Genomic DNA, 25,248 nt, shown 5'->3' on the forward strand with positions numbered 1-25,248 from the left:
TATCTTTGGGAATGAATTTTAATTACCCGTATTTTCATTTTGCATTACAATATTGTCATTTATGTTTTTAGAACCATTATTAGTGTGGCCATTTCCCCTTAATTAGGTGGTATTTCAAATAATTATTGAATTCGAGCCTTCCCTGTGTTCTGCCTTCCATTCTTGGGAGAGAGAAATGAACAAATGTCCGGTTCCTAAAGGCTCCTCCAGACCCCACGGTCCCTAGTCGATCACCACGTCTATCGCCATCTCTGGTCATAACATCCAGTCATATCTGAGACCCCAGGCAGTGTGAATCAGTATAGCTCATTCTATGTTAAAGGACATCCAATCTTAGCAATTAGAAGTTTAAAAATATGTTTTTCTCAGGGTGTGTTGAGCCCATCTGTAACCCTAGCCCTTGGCAGGCTGATGCAGCCTGGACTACGGTGAGCTGGGAGCAGCCGGGACTATGGTGAATTGGGGGCAGCCTGGACTACGGTGAGCTGGGGGCAGTCTGGACTACGGTGAGTTGGGGACAACCTGGACTATGGTGAGTTGGGGAGCAGCCTGGGCTGTGGTGAGCTGGGGACAGCCTGGACTACGGTGAGCTGGGGGCAGCCTGGATTACGGTGAGTTGGGGCAGCCTGGACTACGGTGAGTTGAGGGGCAGCCTGGACTACGGTGAGTTGGGGGGTAGTCTGGGCTATGGTGAGTTGGGGGGCAGCCTGGGCTGTGGTGAGTTGGGGGCAGCCTGGGCTGCACACTGAGACTCCTTCTCCAAACAACAACCAAATGCGAGTCCTATGCAGGTAGAGCGGTCAACAATGGCTATTAAATCCTCTATGCAGACATATGAGTGGAGCGTAATTCAGAAGTCCAGGACTAGCATATGGGAGTTTAAAGAAGCATTCAGGCTGGCTCTGACCCCACCGGTGCTCACTTCATGCTAACCCTCGAGGGTTGGAGAGCCGGTGTCCGGGGTGATCCCTTCCTAGGATGCTTCAAGTCCGACAGTCATAGGCAAATCATCTCTGAGAGATGATCACCAACAGTAAATCTTTCTCTTGAACAGCTTCCTTCTTACCATAGTAAAACATATGCAGCAAAGCTTTTCACCTTGGCCACGTGTCTTATATCTGGCGGGAAAACTAAGATATACATATTTTAACCTTTATTTAGAAAATGGTGAGGTCAGTGGCCACTGACACAGGCTGCTCACTGGGAAAGACAAACAGTCCTAAGGCTCTTAGCAGCTGTAGCCATATTTGAAGGCAAGCTTGCGCTTTGCAGACTTCTCTGGTGAGAGTGGAAAATACAGAGGCAAAGGGGTCAGAGCAGGGCATGGGCTGTTCCAGAGCCGGAAACTGCTAGTTTTCAGTACAAGGACTTTAGAACTCCACCTGGCTTAATCTGGGGCTGTGCTGTAGACCTCCCGAGCTTCCCCATTACTGGTGGGGTCGGAGGATCTGAGCTGTACCAAGCCAGCACTGGGGTCCTTCTGCAGGGCTCATGTGAGCCCTCAGAGCACATTCTTTCCCTGTGATCCCAGAAAAGCAAATGACTTGTTTCCGTTTTTGCCTGTGTCTATTTTAAGACTCTCGCTTTGTCCAAGGACATCGTTTGTCATTTATTTCATACACTGGCTTCTGAACTATGTGCGAGTCAACAAATCTGAGATGTTTATCAAGAGGCTACTGGATGCCAGGCCTTGTCCTGTAGGACACTGCCTGGCCCTGAGGACATCACAGCTCTCAGAAGAGCCGAAGCGGTCCACACCCCACAGCTGCAGGAGATGGAGACCCCGAGACTAGACCCTAGGTGAGAGAGGAGTGGCAGGGGAGGAAATGAACCTAATACCCGGAGTCAGCATCCGCTGGAGCGACTCTTCCTCCTCCCCTCTCCCTCCCATCCTAAACACATGGAAGTCAGAGGAGGACACCAGGAGCCCTGCTCTATCACTCCGCTACCTTATTGCCTTGAGACAGCATTCCCAACCCCCCCCCCCCCCGCACTGAACAAGGAGTTAGGGTGGCAGCCAGCTAGCCTTGGTGATCCTCCTGTCTCTGAACACCCTCAGTGCTGGGATACAAGCCTGACATGGCCACACCTAGCCTTTTGTTCCTGTGGGTGCTTGGATCTGGACACAGGCAGTGTTTCCACAGCAAGCACCTGCTGAGCCACCTCCCCTGTCTGAAGAGACCGAGGCAGGAGGATCAAGGTTGATTCATCAGCTAGGACAAAGTTGGAAGAATCACCTGCAAATGGCTAACAGATCCCACTCTGGTGACCTCTGTGAAGTCACTGGTGTGCAAAGGTGTGCAACTCATTTTCCCCAGTATACACCACCTGCCAACACCTAGAATTTCCCCCAACCGTGGAGGCCATGGATACGGGTGGGGCTGCTCCCAAGGCACAGTCCTATCTGCCTCTCCAAGGGCTGGTTCTGTGTTGATCTGATACAAACTACAGCCGGCTGGGAAGAGGGAGCCTCAAGTGAGAAAATGCCCCCTCCAACTTGGCCTGTGGACAAAGCTGTGGTGCATTTTATTGGTTGATGACTACTGTGGGAGGGTCTAGCTCCATGTGGGTGGGGTCACCTCTGGGTTGGTTCTGGTGTAAGAAAGCAGGCCGGGCCAGTCATTAGAGCAAACTAGTAAGCAGTGTCCTCCATGACCTCGGCATCAGTGTCCTGAGTGTTCTACGCTGAAACACACACTCTCCTCCCTAACTGTTTACAATCAGAGCGTTCTATCACAGCGACAGAAACGTCACCCAGGAGTTCACCGGAAGTGGCTGCAGCCGCGTCCCTCTGGAGCTCCTTGCTCTAAGAGCTCACACAGGAGGAGGCCCTTGTCCCCACCCGGCAGCCCCACGCTCCTCTCACCACACTGCCTCACGACATCCTCACCAAGACATTACGGCCTGTGTGGTGGGCACCATCTCCCCTGGTCCTAGGGGAACAACGAGAAGACAACCATAGCACGGGTAGGTTGAGCCGCTTGCCCAACAGCCTCACAGGGCTGTGGGATGAGCTGTGTGACCCAGGAAGAGAGGGATGAACTGGCTCAAACAGAGCCTGGGCTCCCTGCTGGATGTGGATCTGCCTTTGGGCTCTGCCAAGGCCCTGGGATCTGCACTCTGAGTTCCCTGCAACTGCCATTTCTTCATTTAGATCAAAACAAAAATTTTTCAGTTAAGAAACTTGAGCTTTTAGAAGTCTTAGACTTCCAGAATGGTAGCAGGCAGGATCCCCACACACCGTTCCAAACATGTCATTCTGATCCAGGTGTTGGCAGATCATCACACCATTCTGTAAGAGTCAAACACTTACACATCCTCATTCTCTGCTGTTGTCTGTTTCCCATTGTGTGAGGACAGAGAAGTGGGGAAAGGGTACATTCTGAAGCTCTCAGGAGATGGAGAAATGGTTAAAATGCATTTAACTCCAGGAAACCAAGACAATGTTCATTCTTCCAGTAATGGAAAGGACCCAGGGCACCGCTCATGCCTAGCAAGCTCTCTTCCCCAGTCTATCCCAGCTAGACAGGCAGTGTCTGGTGAGGACCAACCTCCAGCCCTTCTAGGCCTTGTCCTGTGCTGATTTTGGTCGTTGTCTTGTTCTCTGAGTTGATTTCAGAGGCTTTCCTCTTTCTGGGAGGCTCTAGGCATCTGTCCCTGCTCCCTGGCTGGTGTGTTTGTTCTGAACTCAGCAAGGCCTGGTTGCCCAGAGTGGCTACTGATTGCTCCCAGGTATGTACTGAACTCCAGTTCCCAAATGGTTCTTAGCTAATACTCCTTTCTATTTTTAATTTGGTCTTAAGATTGCTGGATACTGAATAAGCCAGTCTGTGAAGACGTAAGCGCATCCTGTGGCAGCAGTCTCCATCCAGCTCTTCCAAGAGTCCTTTCAAATGCCAACGCAAATGAGCCCCCTGCTTGCTCTCACCCTAAGGAGGTCTAGTTTGCCTGTGTGTTTAGGAATGCCAATCACCCACTGTGAGGGACAGAGCTCTGCTTCTCCCTGGGAGGTGCAGCGAGGGCTCTGAGCTCTCTAACCGGCTATCCAGGTCTCCAAGTCAGGGTTGCTGGCATGCTGGTTAAAAGGTTAATCCCAGGCCCAGTGTGAGCGGATCACCTGACAGGCATGGCGGCAGAAGCTGCTTAAGCTTGCTCATCTAGGCCCTTGGCTGTGCTTAGCTCTGAGATGGGAACTGGGGAGGAGGAGGGACAACAGGAGGGGCTTTAACATGTAGGTCCTGAGATACGGCTTTAGATTCAGGAAATCAGGCCCTTGGCCCAGGTACACGTGTGTTTTTAAAGTTCTATGCCTAAAATGTACAGCCTTCTTTAGGAATAGATGGCTTAAAAATTTTAACCACATTTTGCTCTTAAAATGGGAATTGGGTTGATGTAAACTAGAATAATATAATAGCCATCTGGGCGTAGCAGAACTTTTATTGTAAACTAACAATTTCTCTTTTTAAATTTTCTTTTATTTTATTGGTGTTTTTCCTGTATATATGTCTGTGTGAGGGTGCCTGATCCCCTGGTACTGGACACATAGGCAGCTGTAAGCTGCCATGTAGGTGCTGGGAATTGAACCTGGGTCCTCTAGAAGAGCAGTCAATGCTCTAAACTGCTGAGTCATCTCTCCAGCCCTGACTACTAACTTGTAATCACTTCACAGGGGAAGTGAAGGACAGCCCTGGAACTTGCTCTTGTAGACCAGGCTGTCCTCGAACTCACAAAGATCTGCCTGCCTCTGCCTCCCGAGTGTTGGGATTAAAGGCATGCACCACCACTGCCCAGCTCATAGTTCCATTTTAAACCTGGGCCCAGAAAATGGCCTTGTGACCAGAAGCCTCTCTATTTGTGACAAAGGGCAGAGCAGGGAGTTGAGGCCACACCTAGACACAGGCAGACAGAGATGGTGGAATGCCAGGCTGACAGAGGCAGAAAACACGAGCTCTGGGAAAGGCCCTTGCAGAATGCGGTGCTGAGGTGTGGGCAGGGTGCTCTGAACACGCAGGGCGTCCTCTTCCCAGCACCAGGCTAAGTGGGAAAGGTGAAGAAAAGCTAACCTGTCCCTCGTTTGCGTCTGCACACTGGCTGACACCACATTTCCACAATGCTTTTTCCTTTTTCTGTTTTCAAGTGTGTATATGCGTGTGGGGGCACATATGTATATGTGCATGTGTGTGTGCATGTACACACACGTGTGTTTGTGCATGAGTGTGTGGGTGCATGCAGAGGTTCATGTCAGGAACCCCCCTTCTACCTTATTCACAGAGGCAGAGTCTCTCAGTCAGGTCCAGACCGCCTTATGGCTCACAGTGCTGGCCAGCTCGCTCTGGGGGTCCCTGTCTCTGCCTCCTGAGGCTGGAATTGCAGGTGTTTGCCGTGTGGGTTCTACAGATATGAACTCTGAGTCCCATGCTCTAACTACTGGGCCATCTCCCCAGACAGTAGAATTTTCTGATTCTAAGAGAGTTTAAAAACACTTTTCATATAGATTATCCATATTGTTAGATAAGTTATTGTCTAAAGACTTTATATTCTAATTTTTCCTGTAAATGGGACATTTTCAATATTTAAGATTGTTTATTCTTGTGAAAGAAAACATGATTTTAGGGGCTGGAGAGATGGCTCAGTGGTTAAGAGCATTGCCTGCTCTACAAAGGTCCTGAGTTCAATTCCCGGCAACCACATGGTGGCTCACAACCATCTGTAATGAGGTCTGGTGCCCTCTTCTGGCCTTTAGGCATACACGCAGAAAGAATATTGTATACATAATAAATAAATAAATATTTTTAAAAAAGAAAACATGATTTTATATAAAATTTATAATATGCCTCCTGACTTTTTCTTAAGACAGGATTTCACTGCTCTGTAGCCCTGACTGTTTTAGAACCTGTTATATAGTCCAGGATGACCTAACACTCACAGACCCACCTAGCCACAATGTCCAGCTTCCTATTGCTTTTAATATTCACCTTATGGGCTTTAAATATGCGAGCCTCTATGTCTGCAGCCACGATATGTCTGCCTCTCCCAGTGTGCACCCATCTTAGTTCTCCAGCATGAAGGTCACTGTCACAGGGTTGCTTAACAAGGGGCACCAGGAGCGTGAACAAGGCCGAGCTGAAGGTGAAGACACCCCAGACCCATGTTTCACAAGGGGCACCAGGAGCGTGAACAAGGCCGAGCTGAAGGTGAACACACCCAGACCCATGCCCCTAGACCCATCATCTCTTTAGCAGACCCAGGAACTGAGTCTTGTCACCTGCCATGGGACAAGGAGCCCAGCTGTCTGGGGACCAGACTCTCTTGTCTCGTCTCCTGGGTTGAACCCCCATATTAGGCACAACACTGACATGGGGGTCTCCATCTGCACACTGCCTGAGAGTCCTCAATCTACCAGAGGGTCAGCTTTTCACATGTCCACCTCCAGTTCTCCAGAGACTGTGTGGTCCAAGAGGTGCTGAGCCCAGGTTGGTCCCTGGTCCCTGAGATGAGGTGAGGTGTCTCACTGCAGGTAAATGGCTTTGGGCACCTAGGTGCGCACAGCCTTCTGCTCGCTCTCCTCACAGGCAGAAAATCAACAGCGGTAAATTCAGTGAGCCCCTCCCTCCATTATCTCTTCTCTCTCTCTCTCTCTCTCTCTCTCTCTCTCTCTCTCTCTCTCTCTCTCTCTCTCTCTCTCTTCTCTCTCTCAGCTAGTAAAACATGAAAACAATCATTAGGACACTCTTTGTGGCTCTGCCCACAGGTTTTCAGTCTCCCTCAGTCTGCAAAACTGCAAAATACTATACAGGATCCTGTGTACTGGCTTCCCCTCCCTCATGTTTCTATGAAGAGCGCAGTTAGAAATGGTGGGAGCCGCTCGGGCCTGGTTCTTAAGACACCTGCTCTGCTCTCCTCTCCTCTCATCCTTTCCTGTGGCCTGCAGGCTCCTGCCTGCATTTCCTGCTGACACTGTAGGCTCTGGGTGGGGCTGTCCCATCCTCTGCGGAGCCGATGTGTTTATTTCACTGGCAATTCAATGTGAAGGAAAGCACAGAGAGACCTGACCCCCGCGATAGAAGAATACGGTCTGATAGTGTTTCTAGGCACCTGGCTTACCTGCTGCTTGAGGGCCTCCAAAGATTCGAATTCCAACCTGGCCAGTTTCATCTGGATGTGCCGTGGTTTATCAGGGATAGCAAAGGCAAGGATGAACTTCAGAGCCAAGAGGGCATGCTGTGAAGAGAAAGACCTCATGTTGACACTGTCACCAACCTGTGGCCATCCTAAAGTTCCTGGACCCTTTCTGCTAACTTTTAGGGACTCTTGAATTAATGGCCTCTGACATAAAAGACCGACCAGGGCAGGAGTTTTACTAGCCCACTCTGATGTGGTCAACCCAACAGTTACTAGCTTATTTTGATGTACTCTTTTAAAATAAGTTAATATAATATATTGATACCATGTGCAGCTCTTGGTGCTTTGTAGAAAAGTAAAGTTTATTGCAAAGTCTTGCACAGAATGTTTGACTTGTGCATTGCTGAGCAGTGTGCTGGGTGCACAGCGTCCTCCTCAGTTACAGCACCTGGGTGGGGGTATCCCAGCACCAGCAGTGTCTGTGGCCTGAGTCACAATCAGTGCGAGTGGTGCCTGGTGTGGTTTCTCTCACATGATAATCATCACACACTGATGGGCTGGTTGTCATCTTAACTGCCCTCTCCACACACGGCAGTGAGGCACTGACTACCGTGTGCCCCTTCCCTTTTCCTCCAGCATCATTAGGAAGTAAGTGCCTATAACATAACATGAGATGGAGAGAGCATGGCCTCTATGAACACCACAGGGCGCGCGCACAGCCCTACCGGAAAGGCTTTCTACGAACCCAGCATTGCCTGGTGCCTTGTGAAGAGATCCAGCACCCTCAGCTATCTGAACAACCTACAGGGAAAGAGTATGATGACATCACTCGGTCTTAGAGGGAAGAGAGTTAGAAGGTGGTGAGGATGTCAGCAAGAGATGGACATTGAAGCTGGGTACACTTACTGTTGACAGGAAAAAGATGGGGGAGGGAAATGAATGAGTCTTTCCTGGAAGACTTCAAAAGATGGAGGAGAAATAAACAGTGGCTCCTGGGAGGAGGGGCCCAATCTATATAACATCATTAAACGTGTTACATAAGAAACAAGTTAGTGGATGAGAAGGGACCTTCCGGTGTTTGTAGCTGGAGTTGCACCCACCTCCTGGCCCATCCCATCTCTCTAAAATCTGCACCCTTGTTTGTGCCCCTTGGAGTCCTGGTGGGAATCAGTTCAAAAATGGAAACAAAGTCCCTCTGAGCCTCATTTCCCGTGGGTGCAGAGCATTTGGAAAGGACATGGAGCCAGCTGCCAGCTCCCCATCTTTAGACTTCAACGGCGGACATACATCACTTTAGACTTCGACGGCGGACATGCATCACTTTTATAAAGGAGAAAGTTCACATAAGAAGGAAATGCTCTGCCAGGCTCCTTGCCTTACCAGATCAAGCCTGCCCATTTGCCCAGAAAACAACCTACAACTTGCAGGATCTGGGGCCCAGGAATCAAACAGCTCTGGAGTGGGTACCTGACTAGCTGCTGCTGAGTTTGGGCCTCTACCCCACTTCCGTCCTAATCTGTCAGGGGCTCCCTCCTGCATCAGCACCACAGACATTCTGACTTACTTATCGGAAGGGCTGACATGGAACAGGACACAGATTTGAATGGAGAGCTGGGTGGAAGGCACCTGTCCACAAAAGGAAAAGTGGTCTTAGAGCCACGGCTGTGATTATTCATCAGCGATGTGCTTTGTTTTTAAGTTGGGTGCTTTGATGTTTTAGAGACAAGGTTTTACTATGCAACCATGTTTGCTTCAAACTCATGACTTGAGGGTTTTGAGTGCTGGATAGGCGAGCACCACACCAGACGCCAGAGCATTTTCTTAAGAACTCACAAACTGTACCCTAAGCAAAAGAAAAGAGAGAAGAAGTAGTGTGTGAAGGGGTGAGTGGGAATTTTAAACCAATAAACAAAAGGCCGGTTCAACACAGCAGTTTGATTAAGCAGTGTTTACAGGGAAAAGCAAAGAGAGCAGGGCCACGGGAAATCAGCTCTGAGTTCAGCACCTCCAGGGCGGGGAGCAGGACCTCTGCTGACCACCAGCCAGCAGGTCGCCTCTGTTCACGGAGTCTCAAGCCAGGAGCACAAGGAGAGAAGTCTTTTATTTTGTGACAACTAGGAAGTCTGGGTAATCAAGGGCAGCAGCTGTATTTTTCTAGCAGCATGCGCCCAGCCCTTGGCTTCTGAAACAAAATGCAAATCAGAGTCGAATTCTTAGGATCCTGAGAAGGGAATTTGACTCCTACAGAGCTTGTGTGTGCAGCAGCCTCAACCCAACCTAAGAAATTTCCTCAGAAAAATAAAAATCGTCTGATCATCAGAAAAACTACCAGACAAATGCTAATTTATAAAAAGTCATGGAAAAGAGCTTGAAAAACAACAATAAATGGGTTACTTTTTTTTTTTTTGTTTTTTTTGTTTTTTTTGTTTTTTTTGAGACAGGGTTTCTCTGTGGTTTTGGAGCCTGTCCTGGAACTAGCTCTTGTAGACCAGGCTGGTCTCGAACTCACAGAGATCCACCTGCCTCTGCCTCCCGAGTGCTGGGATTAAAGGCGTGCGCCACCACCGCCCGGCTAAATGGGTTACTTTTTTCTTTACCCATTGGTAATGTTTTGTAGTTATTTTATCTTTTAATTCCATTAGATTTATTTTAACATGTATAAGTGTTTTGTCTGCATAAATGTATGTGTACCACATACAGGTCCTGGTGCCTCCAGAGGTCGGAAGAGGGCATCAGATGCCCTGACACTAAATTACAGATGGTGTGAGCCACCGTGTGGTGCTGAGAACTGAACCCAGGTCCTGCTAGAGCAGAACATTCTCTCCGGTCCCTGGGTTTGCTTACTACATCTCCCCAGGAAAAGCCGCACAGTGAAACATCACATGGTCTGTCTTTGTTTCAGTGAGATAATGCATAGGAGCTCCTCGGGGTTTACAAGGAGTTTGTACTCTCAAGGAAGCCGGTCCTGTGACTCCTGTATCCCCTTCTGCCCAATATCTCCCTTCATTCCAGGACAGGACAGAGCCCAAGAAGCTCGGGAGTGTGCAGGAAGGGGAGCAGGGCAGCCGCCTTTCATGTGAAGCACATGCTGCATGTCTACTGCTGTGTAGGCTGCAGTGGTATCTGAGCTGTGTAGGCTGCAGTGATGTCTGAGCTGTGTGGGATGCAGTGGTATCTGAGCTGTGTGGGATGCAGTGGTGTCTGACCTGTGTAGGATGCAGTGGTGTCTGACCTGTGTAGGATGCAGTGGTGTCTGAGCTGTGTGGGATGCAGTGATGTCTGCTGCTGTGTAGGATGCAGTGGTGTCTGAGGTGTGTAGGCTGCAGTGGTATCTGCTGCTGTGTAGGATGCAGTGGTATCTGCTGCTGTGTAGGATGCAGTGGTGTCTGGGCTGTATAGGATGCAGTGGTGTCTGAGCTGTGTGGGATGCAGTGGTGTCTGGGCTGTGTAGGATGCAGTGGTGTCTGAGCTGTATAGGATGCAGTGGTGTCCGGGCTGTATAGGATGCAGTGGTGTCTGAGCTGTGTAGGATGCAGTGGTGTCTGCTGCTGTGTAGGATGCAGTGGTGTTTGAGCTGTGTGGGATGCAGTGGTGTCTGGGCTGTGTAGGATGCAGTGGTGTCTGAGCTGTGTGGGATGCAGTGGTGTCTGGGCTGTGTAGGATGCAGTGGTGTCTGGGCTGTGTAGGATGCAGTGGTGTCTGAGCTGTATAGGATGCAGTGGTGTCTGGGCTGTGTAGGATGCAGTGGTGTCTGAGCTGTATAGGATGCAGTGGTGTCTGGGCTGTATAGGATGCAGTGGTGTCTGAGCTGTGTAGGATGCAGTGGTGTCTGAGCTGTGTAGGATGCAGTGGTGTCTGAGCTGTGTAGGATGCAGTGGTGTCTGAGCTGTGTAGGATGCAGTGATGTCTGAGATGTGTGGGATGCAGTGGTGTCTGGGCTGTGTAGGATGCAGTGGTGTCTGCTGCTGTGTAGGATGCAGTGGTATCTGCTGCTGTGTAGGATGCAGTGGTGTCTGGGCTGTGTAGGATGCAGTGGTGTCTGAGCTGTGTGGGATGCAGTGGTGTCTGAGCTGTGTAGGATGCAGTGGTGTCTGAGCTGTGTAGGATGCAGTGGTGTCTGAGCTGAGCGTTTCCACAGGCTGCACAGCCGGGCATTGCAGTCCCTCATTCTTCCTGTGTCTTCCTGAAGCTCTGTGGGCAACACCCAGTGGACAGTGACCAGTGATCACAGGAGAGCAAAGGCTCCTCCCACATGACACTGTAACCCAGGAGTCTTCTTTCCCTCATGTGTCTGTCATTCCTACATGGTATAACATACAGATGTGATCATCTTGTCAAATCTGCCCCCATGGCACTTCAGGTCAGTTTGGGCCTCTAGACTTCGGTGACAGTGGCTGGCCTGCCATCTATTTGTAGACGAGAACTACTATCAGGATGAGTGTTTACGCCCTTCAGTAGCACCCCTAAAAATCAGAGCACATCTGCTTATACATAAAGAGAAAGTGGGCCAGAGACACAGCTCACTGTGATTGTTCAACATGCACGAAACCCTGGATCTGATCCCAAGTGCTTCAAGAAAATGAGACGAAAAATCACCTTCTCTGAGTTTCTGTGTGAGAGGGGTACATGTGTGAGCTTGTTTGTATGTGTGCATATGTGTGCTTGTGTGTGCATGTGTGTGCACATGGGAGGGATAACCTCAGTGTCTTCCTCAGACTCTGTCCACCTTTTTTTTTTTTTTTTTGAAACTGTACAGGTCAATGGCCTGCAGCTCACCAAGCAGGCTGGGCTGGCTTACAAGGGAGCCCCAAGGACCTGCCGATCTCCACCTCCCCACTGCTGGGGTAATTCCTACACACCTGGCTTTCCATGTGGGCTACAGGAATTGAACTCGTCCTAACTGCAAGGCAAGCCCCACACTGACTGAACTGCCTCCTAAGCTCCACCTTTGAAAGTCTTCACTCTGGGCATCTGCACACACAAATGTCGATTTATTAATTTTTGTATTCCATACTGAGCAAGGGGAAAACCCACAAGCATCACACAGGAGGACATGCTCACACTACCCTGCATCACACAGGAGGACGTGCTCTAATGTCTTCTGGGCACTGCTGCTCTCAGGAGAGTTTAAAGCACAGAGCTGCTAACTCGTGACCCTGGGATGAGGAAAAGCCGAGAGGTTATGTTTACCATTTTAAAAACCACTTAAATGCCTGCTATACGCTGCAGTAATTAATTTCTTTAAATAGAAATGGATGTGCATCCTTTGCCTGCTCTTCAGATAACCCAGCTGGCTCTCTCCCTGGCAACCTGGTGCTCAGCAGGTGCAGAAAAGCCACCAACACCTGCAGAGTCATTAGGAGAAGAGAAAGGACACTATAAAAATAGACTCACAGACGCCGGGGTTAAAATTAATGGCAATTTCTACCTCACTTCTGAATCCCATCTTATTAAAACATGAATATTTTAGAACTCCAAAATTTTACAACACAGAGGTTCACCTCAGAAAGGCTAAGGTCTGCTCACCAAGAGCATTTCTTCGCTCAGCTCAGAGCTCAGCTCACAGCCGTAAGGAGGCGCACAGGCTGTGCTCATGCAGAAAGGGTAGACACTGTGGAGCACTAACATGGAAATGTGCAATCGAGAGAAGCAGCGAACCAGACATCTACACAGGGATGTGTACACGGTAGCCACGACAGGTGAAGGATGAGCTACTCAGAGCCCAGACCCTGGTCGCACATCCAGTCTTCCCTGCCTCCACAGAACTTAAACAAATGCATGGATGATGGAGAAGGATGTGCACTATGTGCACTGGGGTGGGTACCCACAGGGAGAGGACTGCAGAAGTGGGACCAATGGAGCATGGGTAGAAGTGCCTGTGCCATGGATCAAGGAGCAGAACCAGCCGGGTCAGCAACCTGAGGAGGTGGTCTAAGGGAGCAGTCCACACGGCATTCTTGGGAAGGAAAGAGAAGGGTCCAGCTGTCTATAAGTCTTGCTTACAGTCATTTGTAACATACCATGATGAGGCACACAACAGAACGTCACCATTTTTAAGCTTGGCATGTGTTGGCACCATCATTATCTCTATTTGGAGATGGCATTTATTGGGAACTAGGGTAGGCTGCCAATGGTAAAACTAGCTAATAAGACCCTGGTGTGGGTGTGGCTTTCATCACACTGAAGTAATTCAGGGAGAAAGGAGCCAGGTGGGTGGCTTAGTGGAGAAAATAATTGCTGTGTGGACATGAGAATTCAAGTTCAGGTCACAAACACCCCATGGTCCTGCATATCTGTGATTACAACATTCAATATGCAGGGCAGGTCCTGGGGCTTGCCGACCAGCTGGTCTAGCTAGATCAGTGAGAGACCCTGCCTCAAAGACCATGATGGAGAACGGAGGAGAAAAAGCTCCTGATGTGGACTTTTGGCACACGCGCGCGCAGCGCGCGCACACACACACACACACAGAGAGAGAGAGAGAGAGAGAGAGAGAGAGAGAGAGAGAGAGAGAAAGAGAGGTGGGTGCATCCACAGACACACGTGCACACACACAGGCGGGTGCACCCAGACAAACATACACACACACACAAGCGGATGCGCCCAGACACATAGGCGCACACACAAGCGGATGCACCCAGACGCATAGGCGCACATACAGATGGATATACCCAGACACATATGCACACACACAGTTGGATGCACCCAGACACACACACATACACAGAGGTGGATGCACACACAGAGACACATGTGCATGTATGCACATGCAAATGTATCCACAAACATATATACAAACATATACCAACCCCACAAACCATCACCAACAAAACCCCATAGCTTAGTGTCATATATAAATGGCATTCTGTCACTGTGTTTCCTTTCAAACCAGGAACAAGCAAGGGCATCAGCATTCTGCTAGAGGCGCTAGTCAGTGTGGCCAGGCGAGCAAGGAAAGGAGGAGAGAAATGTCTTTGCATACGACTAGACCTTGTCCATTAGACATTTCACCTCAGAGATCACATGACTCTCGCTGGCTGGCAGGGCCAGCAGAGCTGTGAATTGCAAAGTCAACACAAAAATAAAATCTTTAGCCAAGCAATACAAATTCAAAATTAATATGTACTCATCTATGGAAAGGACTGGTGATTTTATTACCAGTACTGAAGAAAAAACTATAAAACCAAAGAAAGGCTGGTGGGCCAAGGTGCTACACAAGCCTGACTACGTGAGATGGAGCCCCAGACCTCGCTGAGGAAGGAGGGACTCCTCAAAGTTGTCCTCTGACCTCCACAGTCACACACACCCCCTTGCTCTCACAGCGCACACGCACAAACCATAGCACACTCCATCTATGACGCATCGTGTGTGGCTAAGGGCCCTACGGAAAGAGGAACAATTTTCTTGGATTAAAAGATTTGGTATTGTTAAAATGTCAATCATCTTCTCCAAACGGAACTGCTGAATCCATGCAATCCTAAAAGTATTTTGGGGTGAAAGTAGGCATATTAACTCTAAGATTCACATGAAAATGCAGAGAATGTGGCCTAGAGAAACAACTGGAGAAAACAACAAAGTGCAGGAGGGGTTACACCCTTTGATACGAAGACCAAACGCCACAATAACTATAACGCAAGGAAAAGACCAAAACAGAAGAATATGTTAGACAGTCCTAAAATTGGGTCTGAAGAGACTGCTCAGTGGATAGAGCACTATCTGCTCTCCCTGAGGACCCGGGTTCGATTCCCCACACTGTGGCTAACGACAGCCTGTAACTTTAGTTCCAGGGCATCCAACACCTCTTTCTGTCCTCCATGGAGACATGTATCCACACAATATACAGACATATATGCGGGAAAACCACCCATATACATTAAAAAAAAAACTAAAAGAGAGAAAAAGAAAGCTCTAACACTAAGTACAAAGGGTCTTTTCAACAAATGACAGAAATAACCAGATGAAACACAGCCCAACCCCTATCCCAGCTACAAGCAAAAGTGAACAGGAAATGGCTCATAATACAGTTCCTACAACTGTGGGCTACTGGAAGACAGTCTTCAGGACTGAGGGTATAAAGCAAGATGTAATCAAACAATAATCACATACAGAGAATGACAAATTAAAGTTTACTAACAATTAAAAACTTGTGTTCAAAACATAGCATCAAGTTCGTGAGATGCCCAGCCACAGACTGGGGACATATGCACAATGTCTTCTTTGGCTCTGGTGATGCTGGAATCTTCTAGGTGTGTTTAGACTGTCTGGGGAGGGGAATCCCTGGAATCATGCTGAATGTTCTAGGTGTATTTAGACTATCTGGGGATGTGGGGAACCCCTGGAGTGATGCTGGAATGTTCTAGGTGTGTCTGTGGCTATGGTTGTATACGATTATCAAGACCCACCAAAGCGAACACTTGAAGCAGATCCTCTTTATTCTATGTGAGTTATTAGCCCATAAAACTGGAGAAGCTCTCAGGGAACCAGAATGACACAGTGGAGCTCAACTGGTTTCATTCTAACTGCAATCATGGGAACTGTCAGATTGAGATGCTCACCAATCAGATTGCTGGGATAACCCGGGTCAGAGGCAGAGGAAATCCAGGGCTTGTCCATCCACATGATGTCACAGCCCAACCACACGATGTCATAGCCCATCCACATGATGTCAAAGTCCATCCACATGATGTCATAGCATCCACATGATGTCATGACTCCGAGGAGAAATGGCGCACTTCCCTATCCCCTCACAGCACCCGCATTCTGCAGCGCAGGTCTCATCTGTGCACGAGGAGATGAAACACAAGCACGCTAGGCCACAGCTCAGGCTCTGATTGGCTTCCTTTCCACACAAGCTGCTTTTCTCATAGCAGAGTTAACGACTTTCCTGTTCTGGCTGTCATGTGCACTGGTTTTCATGTTTGCAGACATCGTGTGTTGTTTTAAAGTAAACCTGCAGGGTGTGGTGCAGGCAGTTTCTCAGGGATTCGAACAGTGATCAGTCTATCCCACAAGTTCGCCCAGTGATTCCACTACTGCTCTGGTCACCATCGTGTCCAGGGTGAGTTCCAGAGCTAGCCCATGGGCCTCATGTCCCAGGGTGAGTTCCAGTGCTCTCCCATGGGCCTCATGTCCCAGGGTGAGCTCCAGTGCTAGCCCATGGGCCCATCTTTGTTTGACCCAGATACTGGCCTGCTGCTAGTGAGCTCTGGAGGACTGGGGTTGCACTGGGGTGGCACAGGCTGTGTGGAGGACCTGAGTGGCACCTGGCTGATAAAGAAGCAAGAAGATCCTAGAGTTCTGGGAGCTTGCACAGCTAAAAGCAACTGGCAATATCTATGCCACAGCCTGAACTGTGTGCTGACATGAAATTTCCTCTGCCAAATCAATTAACCCATTATGTTACAATTCATTTCCCACAAGGTTTCTGGACGTGGGCACAATGTAGACAAATTCTGCCAGAATGCTTGCTGTGGTCCACCAGCCGTCCCGCAGTGTGGTCCTGAGTGTCTGAGCTGCCACCTTGTCCTGGTCCTTCTGGACTTCCCCCGGATCCACCTACTCAGGGCTCTCAGCAGCCCAGCCATTCTCAGAGCACTTCCAAATCCTCCCTCCAAAAAGGCTCAGGAACCTCGCAGTCTCGGGTTTGGGCACAGAAATGAGCACCTGAAACCTGTTTTCTGTATTAGTTACTTTCCTGCTGCTGTGATATAGGCCGTTTGAGAGAGGAAATGTTTCCTTGGCTCATGCATTCAGGGGCTTAGCCTTCATGGTGGGTCCTTCACAATGAGCCAGCTCAAGCCACATCACAGCCAGTTCAGAAGCAGAGAGTGGAAACAAACAGTGGCCAGGGCGCATGCCCAGGAGCCTCAGTGATCCATGTCCTCCTGTGTGGACCACTTATAAAGGTCCTCCAACCTTCTCCAGTTCCCACCACTTATAAAAGTCCTTCAGCCTTCCACGGTTCCCACCACTTATAAAATTTTCAAGCCTTCCCCAGTTCCCACCACTTATAAAGTTTCCACGGACTTCCCCAGTTCCCACCACTTATAAAGTTTCCACAGCCTTCCCCAGTTCCCACCATTTATAAAGGTCCTTCAGCCTTCCCCAGTTCCCACCACTTATAAAAGTCCTTCAGCCTTCCCCAGTTCCCACCACTTATAAAGTTTTCAAGTCTTCCCCAGTTCCCACCACTTATAAAGTTTCCACGGCCTTCCCCAGTTCCCACCACTTATAAAGTTTCCACAGCCTTCCCCAGTTCCCACCACTTATAAAGGTCCTTCAGCCTTCCCCAGTTCCCACCACTGGCTGAGGAGCATGCATTCAAAACAGGAGCCTGTGGGCAACATTTCATATTCAATACACAGCAGGGTAAGTACTGTTAATCTTCACCCACTGACGATAGTATCCAAAAAATCTTACAGGCATTCACATGTCGGTCATTGTATTACTCTCTGTGTGTGCACATAAACTTATCTTAACCATAACCCAGGCTCTTTCCCAGATCAGACTAGAAAACTCCATAAAACCAAGAACCTGATGGCTAACAGTCTAGAAGTATCCTTCCGCACAGAAGGGCAACAGCCATTGGTGGCTAACAAGTGTGGGTGGTTCTCACCCTGACGGATGATCAACAGGAACAACATACTTCAAATTAAATCATAGTTAACAACTTTATCCACGATTACCAAAACTAGAAACCACCAGAAGAAAACCCTTGCCATAGGCGAGGGAAAACAAACTTCATTCCACTTTGCAATGGGATATTGCCTCAGCGAGAGGAGGAAATGAGTTACTAAGCCATGAAGAGTCACAGAAAGTCTTAAGTGGATGCTGATATACAAAAGGAGCAAAGTATAAATGGTTCCAGCATTCTAGTTCCACCACACATCAGGAACAGTAACAAGCACGGTGATGAGAAGGTACCTTGAGGGGGAGAAGGCAGCGCCAACTGTGACCCACAGAAGGCCGGAGAAGCTTTCAGGTGCTACTGTAAAGGTGAAATGTGACACTCTGAACTTGTCAAAATCCAGGAAGTATATGGCATAAAAAAACAAACCCCCTTGTCAACTGGAGCTCAGCTGGTAATAACGCGTCAACAGAGTCCGCCAGTGTGGAAGCAGACACCGCTTCATAGGATGCAAGCAATGGAGCGGCTCTGAGCAGGGAACGAACACAGGACAGCTCCACTTTTCTGTAAGTTTTTGCAAGAATAAGTTTGCTCTAAAAATGCAAGTTAATTAACTTATTCTGTGAGTCAAGTTTGAAGAATTTTAAGGCTACATCTCTAAACAGACGTACTCTGATTATACAATAATTTTCATTAAGTGATTTCAGAAGAAGCACTAATGGCTTCTCTTATATAACACCACTGGGATGACCTGCGAGTACTCAGAAAAATGTGTTTCCCCAGTAGGAAACCTATTTACAGAAACATCAGCCTCAGGATTAACTAACAGCAGAAGCACACCCAATTAAAAAGGCCATTAGATATAAATACTTCCCCCACTTACTATCCCAAAATAGTTTTTTTGGTATGAGTGCTGTCTGCATGTATGACTATATGCCAGAAGAGGGCATCAGATCCCATTATAGATGGCTGTGAGCCACCATGTGGATGCTGGGAATTGAACAGAAGCTCTGAAAGATCAGCCAGTGCTCTTAACCACTGAGCCATTTCTCCAGCCCCAATATCTTATATTTTGAGGCAAGGATAAAGTTTCAAAAAAATTAATATTCCATGTGTAGGACACAGAATATTGTTTCCCAATCTCAATTTTTCAGACTTGATCTGAAACCTCAAGACCCTTGCACTGCAAGGGACGGGTGGCTGAGGCCTCCGAGGGGCATGAGGGCACAGTCCACCCGCAATCGAGTTCTCCACATTTTCATGCTGACAAAACCCACAGAGGCCTGAAGCTGGGCACATCACTCTGGCTGGTAAGGAGGAGCCTGCAGCAGCTGAGAGAACTGCAGTGCCCGTTACTGTACAGAAACTCGGGCCCTAAGGACACGCCTGTGACCAGCCCTGTGCCACTTTCCCATGTCTACGTGTTGTCTACTCTAGAGGTCTCCACTTCCTTTCCACACCCTACAGGTTTAATCTGCCCATTTGTCTCATCTTTTACTCTGGACCAGTGTGTTCTTTCTACCCCATATCACACATCACTCCCCGACTCTTCTCATGCAGACACAACAAGAATTGACATAGGGAAACCAACTCAAACTCTTCAAATATAAACACAGTCATTTCACTCAAGAAGACTAAAGATGACAAGTATTCATATGCAGGCAAATCCTATAACACACCTACTAGAAAGCTAAAGTAACAGATAGCACCAAGTGCTGACAGGGACTTGGGTCAACTCAGGTGCACATTGCTAGTGGGAACCTCCAGATCCAAGGGAAGCAACAGCTATGCAGACACAGGAGGTATTAACGACCACAACAAACGCCACCAGAGAAGTACCTCTGCGTGACATTCCAGACAAGGTGCCAGGACACCAAGCCAAGACGCGACAGCAGCGGTGGGAGGCAAGCGCAGTATGTGTGCAGACAAACATCAGACTTACCAGACTTTCAACACGACCCTGAGAGCCACGAGAGCATGGACTGCACACTTAAGACAAACAGCTGCCCATAAAGGCCACCATGTCCAGCAAAGACAGGCTTGCAAGCTGACAGGGAAATAAAGCCACCTGACAGGGTGGTGTATTATTACCACTACACAATGATCTCAGAAAGTGCGGCCCACTGACTCAGACGCAGGTAACTGCATTAACATTTTCCTTAGTGCTCTTGCCACTGCTTTCCTCTGAGTACTCAACTCCTGCAGTGCCTGTTTCTTCTTGGAAATCTTCTACCTGGTTACTATGTGATTAATCATATCAAATTCAAAAGCAAAGGTATTCAGAAGAAATCCCCACAAAATAACTGGTAGCAGCGGCGTAAGGGCTCTTGGGCTGCAGTTCCCCATTGAAGCATCCTTCTGCCTGGTCCCTGGGTACCACTGAGCCCTGGGAAGTGTCCTTACCTCTCCTAGACCCATTTCCACTTTCCAGTGAGCAGTCTGATCCACTCATATCCATGGCATTTAACTCTCAGGGCACATACGCAATTTTCTCAGGACGGGAATGTGGGTTGGCTCTTGGTGTCCCCCTGAAGATGAGCTATCTCATCTTTCTCTCCTTTGCGTGTTCTAACCCTAAGGGTGTAAAAGACTCCACCTCTACATGTGAGAAGTCAAAGTAGCATAAAATTTGGTGCTTGGGAAAATTGTGCCTTGTATTGAGAGTTCACACCTGTGCCACCACGGAACCTTGAGTCCCTGGCTACACGAGCTCACCCTTTCGGCCGCTGCTCTGCCGCTTTAAACACAGAGCACACACACACACACTGCACGTTCAGCGGATAGCACAATACTGAATGTGATCTGACATTTGGCAAAGGCTGGAGAAATCAAACCATTTTTTTTAAAGTTTAATAGATCATTAGGAAATCAAATTATCTCCCCCAACCCCTCAACATTAAAGCATTTAAAAGCAAAGCCAAGGACCCAGGTAGGGCTGCCACAGCCTCTGCTGCACAGAAACATCTGCCTGGCTTCTTCACACTTGTCTAGGGCCCCTGACAGTGGATATCATCATGTAAATCAAAGCTCACAGCCAAAGAATTACATAAATGCAGATTTGAGTTTAAATAAAAACTATACTTCTGAAGGCAGTAGAGATGGCTCAATGGTGAAGAGCGCTGGCTGCTCTTCCAGAGGACCTGGGTTCTATTCCCAGCACCCACATAGCAGCTCCTAACTGTCCTTAACTCCAGTTCTGGGGGAGTTGACATCCATGGCAAAATATCAATGCACATAAGATAAAAATAAATAAATTAAAATTCCTTTAAATTGTTAATAATGTGCTTCTGAAGATGAAATAAGCTCTCTTATGGACCTGGAGAAACGTCTCTGTGGCTGGAGCACTGGCTGGAGAAACAGCTCGCTGGTTAAGAACGGGTGTGCTGCTCTTACAGAGGACCTGAATGCTGTTCTCAGCATGCAATGGGGACTCACAAATCCAGGGATCTAACTCCCTTTTATGGCCTTCTTGGTACCTACACGCATGTCACATGCATGCATGCGCACACACATTTACAAAAAAATAAACTCTAAAACAGAAACCCAAGACGTTCCACATTTCTCCTCTAGGCTGGAAGGCAAACTGCAGGCAGAGGCCAGCTCCTGCAGCACTCCACAGTGTGTGCACCCGGCAGCCCTGCTGCAAAGTCCATACTAGGTCACCCTACTTGTATTCGTTCCTTGTTATTTTCCTAAAGCAGGGAAAAAACAAAAATTAAAAAGAATTATTTCCCTGACATCACCTCAGACGTAAACTTCAAAGTTCAGCAGCCAGTAGAACTGACCACACTCACAGGACTCAGTGACTGGAAAAGGAGCCAAAGCCGTGGACGGCCGCTAGTCAAGTGTGAGACTGAGCGTCACGCACACCAAGCAGGAGAGATCCACTGCAAATGCTTAAGGGAAAGTGTGGTGCTGGGACTCGAGACGCTGAGTACACAGGCAAACTTTCTCTAAACTCGAGATGAGTGTTCAGTGCTAACCCCTGGCCACGTGTGAGACCCCAAGGCCACTCTGCTTCCCAGACCATACGGCCCAGCAGGCCCCAGCTAAGACTGCAGCCGCTAGAGACCAGGTGCTTACTCCTGGCAAGGAACTGGGTGGGCACACGACACAGCTTACTCCTGGTGGGGAGCAGGGTGGCACACGACACAGCTTACTCCTGGCGGGGAACAGGGTGACACATGGCACAGCTCCCACAGGAGCCATGAGTACACCATTGCCATCTATGGCGTGGGGGGGGGGCAGTTTCCAAAAAAACCACGGGTAATGGGCAGGCAATCCAATCAACAGGACGCCAGTGTTAAAGACAGAGACTACTTATTAAATTTGTCTCTTAAGAGATTAGATTCTTGGTCATGTTTAAGCACTATTTAATTACATACTCTCCTATAAACTAATAAGGTTTGCATGCTGCTTCCTGACATGGGACCCTGACGGTAGTCAGCAACAGGATGCACAGACTGAGGGTCCAGCAAATCGAGTCCCTTTCTCTTGTCACTCATCTGTGGCTGTGTGATCGCCTGGCCTTCTGTTCTCAGTGACTGCACAGCTTTGTGGCACTTTGGTGATCGCAGGCAGCTCTAGTCCAGCTGCGATGGCTTTGTTATTGTTGTTTGTGCTGAGAAGGGGGAGCCATGCTGCTGGAAAGAGGTTCCCTTGTGAGAGTCTGTCCTGGTGTGGCCTAGGGCAAGGCACAGCACCTGGCCAGGTTCCTAACTGTGCCATAGGCAAGGAAGATTAAAAGCAGGCTGGAGAGAGGGCTCAGTGGATAAGAGTGCTTGCTGTGTGAGCATAGAGACCTGAGTTCGAATCCCCAGCAACTATGTAAAAGGCCAGGCATGGCCATATGCACGTATGCTGTGGCAGGCAGCGACAGGAAATTTTTCTGGGGCTTGCTGGCTTCCAGCTGAGCTCCAGGTTTCGTGACAAATATGTGTGCCTAAACTACACACACACATAAGACAAATTTTAAAACTTAAAAAAAAAAAAGACTAAAAGCAACTAGTCCAGCAAGCTTTCTGCTCACAACATGCCGAAGCCACAGCTTTCTCCGTGACTGTTAGAGGCAGGGTGCTAACCAGCCACACACTTGTGGTTGGTGTGTTTGTGTCCTGCCACAGCGCTGAGGATATGCACTTCGGGCTGACTACCAAGGGAGAAGACACAGAGAGCCCAACAGTTCTCCCTAAGTGGAGACCAGAGTCTGGCAGAGAGGTCTTCACAACTCTCTGGGTGCAGTTCAGCCAGCGGGGATGGGAAATGCACGCCAGAGGAAGCTGGTGTTCTTTTCTTTGAATGAGAAGAATATTCTACAAAACACCACCTTCTCTTGGTGACAAACAAAGGCTGGCTCATCAGGATACCACACGCCTTCAAACAGATTGCTGAACCTAACTTAGTCTATTTTCTCGTGGGCCTGACTTGAAGAGCAAGATAGGGAAGGAATGGGGAGGAGAAAAACCTCACAATAATCAACAGCTGCCTAGCACCTGGGGATGAGACTGCTCCTCAGTTGATGGAGCTTCTGCGGTAGCTCGTACCCTCACGGCGGTCAGCTCCCCGCCTGACTGCCATCTCATCTTTCAGATGGCAGACTGGCTGCCAGCCCATTTACCAACACGACCAAAATTGCCTTGTCTCCTGTTTTAAAAACATTTTCAGATGCAGTGGACGGGGAAAGACAAACCATTCAAAAGTAAAATGGAAAAGTGGCCACTTGACTTGACTGGTAAGAGTTCATTCTCCCTGCAGGTCAGAAATGAACCTAAATGGGCATCTTGCCAAGCTGGTCAGTGCTGGGCTCCATAGGTGTTGCAGTTGGGAAGGACAATGGCTTCCCTCTCTTGGCCACTGCTATGACATTTGCTGGTACCTGGAAGCAAGGGCACAGGAAGACCACCTTCTGGCTGGATCCAGTGCCAAGCACCTGAGACACGTGTCCTGAGTGTGTGGTGTCTTCAGCAACAGGGACTCCCTGAAGGTCATTGAGTGGCACTTGCGCATTGGTGGGAACAGCCTGGTACTAGTGATGGAGCCGTGTCCTGGAGCTAGGGAAGTCATGGCTTTCAGAAGAGAACGTATTGCCGCGACTTTTCTGGACCAACATCATTTCTAGCTACACCTAGGCCTTGTCCTTATACCCACAGATAAATACAGCTACCACCTCACACCAAAGAGCGGCAAATGGAGACGACCTCAGAGAACCACAGCTGGACAAACGCAGAGATCAACAGACCGTGAGGAGCCCAACCCCGGTGGACCCCCAGATACTCTCCGTGGCCGCTCCTCCATCTGTGTCTCAGGGAACAGCCAGAGGAGGGGGAAGAAAGATTGAAAGGGCAAGAATGCCAGGAAATCCGCTGTGAAACAAAGTCCCTAAAAATGGCTGCATAAATAAGACCAGAACAATGGCAATCAGCAGATAAGCCAATGTGGAAGCCAGCAGTTTTCACTGGGTCCCCACCTCTAGACAGAGCTGTAAGCAGTTGATGAATGCTGGGGAAGGAAAGTTACCCTTTCCCAGGGATGAGCCCCCTGATTGGTTCTCCAGGACGAAGTTGTCAGTCATGAAACCAGTTATATAAAAACAAAAGTGCACTTAGCAGGTTATATATATATGTGTGTGTGTGTGTGTGTGTGTGTGTGTGTGTGTGCATACAGATCCATGTGTACGTGTAAAACAATAACCAGAGAAAAGGGGACTATCGATCCGAGAGTGTGTAGGCAAGGGAGGAGCTGAAGGAAGAAAAGGAAAGGGGAATATATATAAGATTATAAGGTACAGGGAAATAGGGCTCTGGCCCAGGTACTTTGTGTACAATGATCTTGCTGGAGCCATTACGGTAAAGCTTGTGCGTATTCTCTGAGCCAGCAATCTTGCTCTGGGACATACACCCTTCGGAAGAAAGAGCAGTACGCACAGGTTAACACTAGGAGTGCTCAAAATACCTGAAAATAACCAGAAGGCCCGACAACAAGGAAGGGTAGGCCTGTGAACACCTTACACCTTGTGGTTGTGAGGAGGGGTGTGTGCGGACGTGTGTTTCTATACAGTCTAACACGCGTGTCCCAGCTATAGCCATAACACAACTCCTGTTAGTCTGTCTCTGAGGGGTGCTAAGCTTCAGAAGCACAGGACAGAACAAATGTACCTCATGAGCAATTCTACCCTTTATCCACACTTCTTGCACAATATTTAACGACTGCTCCACTCCCTCTAACTCACCCTTCACCCTCTCTGGCATCAAGGGCAGGCAGCATCTGTCAAAAACAAGTCCAGCGGAAACCCAGACCCTGCCCTGGGTTCTGCCCTCTGTTTCTCCTGCATCGGAAGACACACGGCTCATGGATCCCCTCTCTGGTTCAGGCCCTGTCCCCTGAGGCTCTACAATCCCACACACTCCCCTGTCTTTATTTCTGGCATCATCAAAGTCGAAGAACAGCCCTGCTTTTCAGATCCTGGGTGGGAGCTGAGACTGTGGCAGGCTTTTCAGAAG

The 25,248-nt window shown here is 48.7% G+C and overlaps 1 protein-coding gene across 2 annotated transcripts in view; it reads right to left on the minus strand.

Moving 5' to 3' along the window:
• Positions 1-25,248, minus strand: part of Ano10 (anoctamin 10) — a 105,858-nt gene that overhangs the window by 18,391 nt on the left and 62,219 nt on the right. For both annotated transcript variants that reach the window (XM_057767302.1, XM_057767300.1), the window contains exon 12: positions 7,105-7,221. In XM_057767302.1, coding sequence (XP_057623285.1) covers positions 7,105-7,221 — 117 coding nt within the window. The remainder of the gene's footprint in view (positions 1-7,104; positions 7,222-25,248) is intronic.

Source organism: Chionomys nivalis, chromosome 4 (assembly GCF_950005125.1).
Source record: "Chionomys nivalis chromosome 4, mChiNiv1.1, whole genome shotgun sequence".
NCBI lineage: Eukaryota > Metazoa > Chordata > Mammalia > Rodentia > Cricetidae > Chionomys > Chionomys nivalis.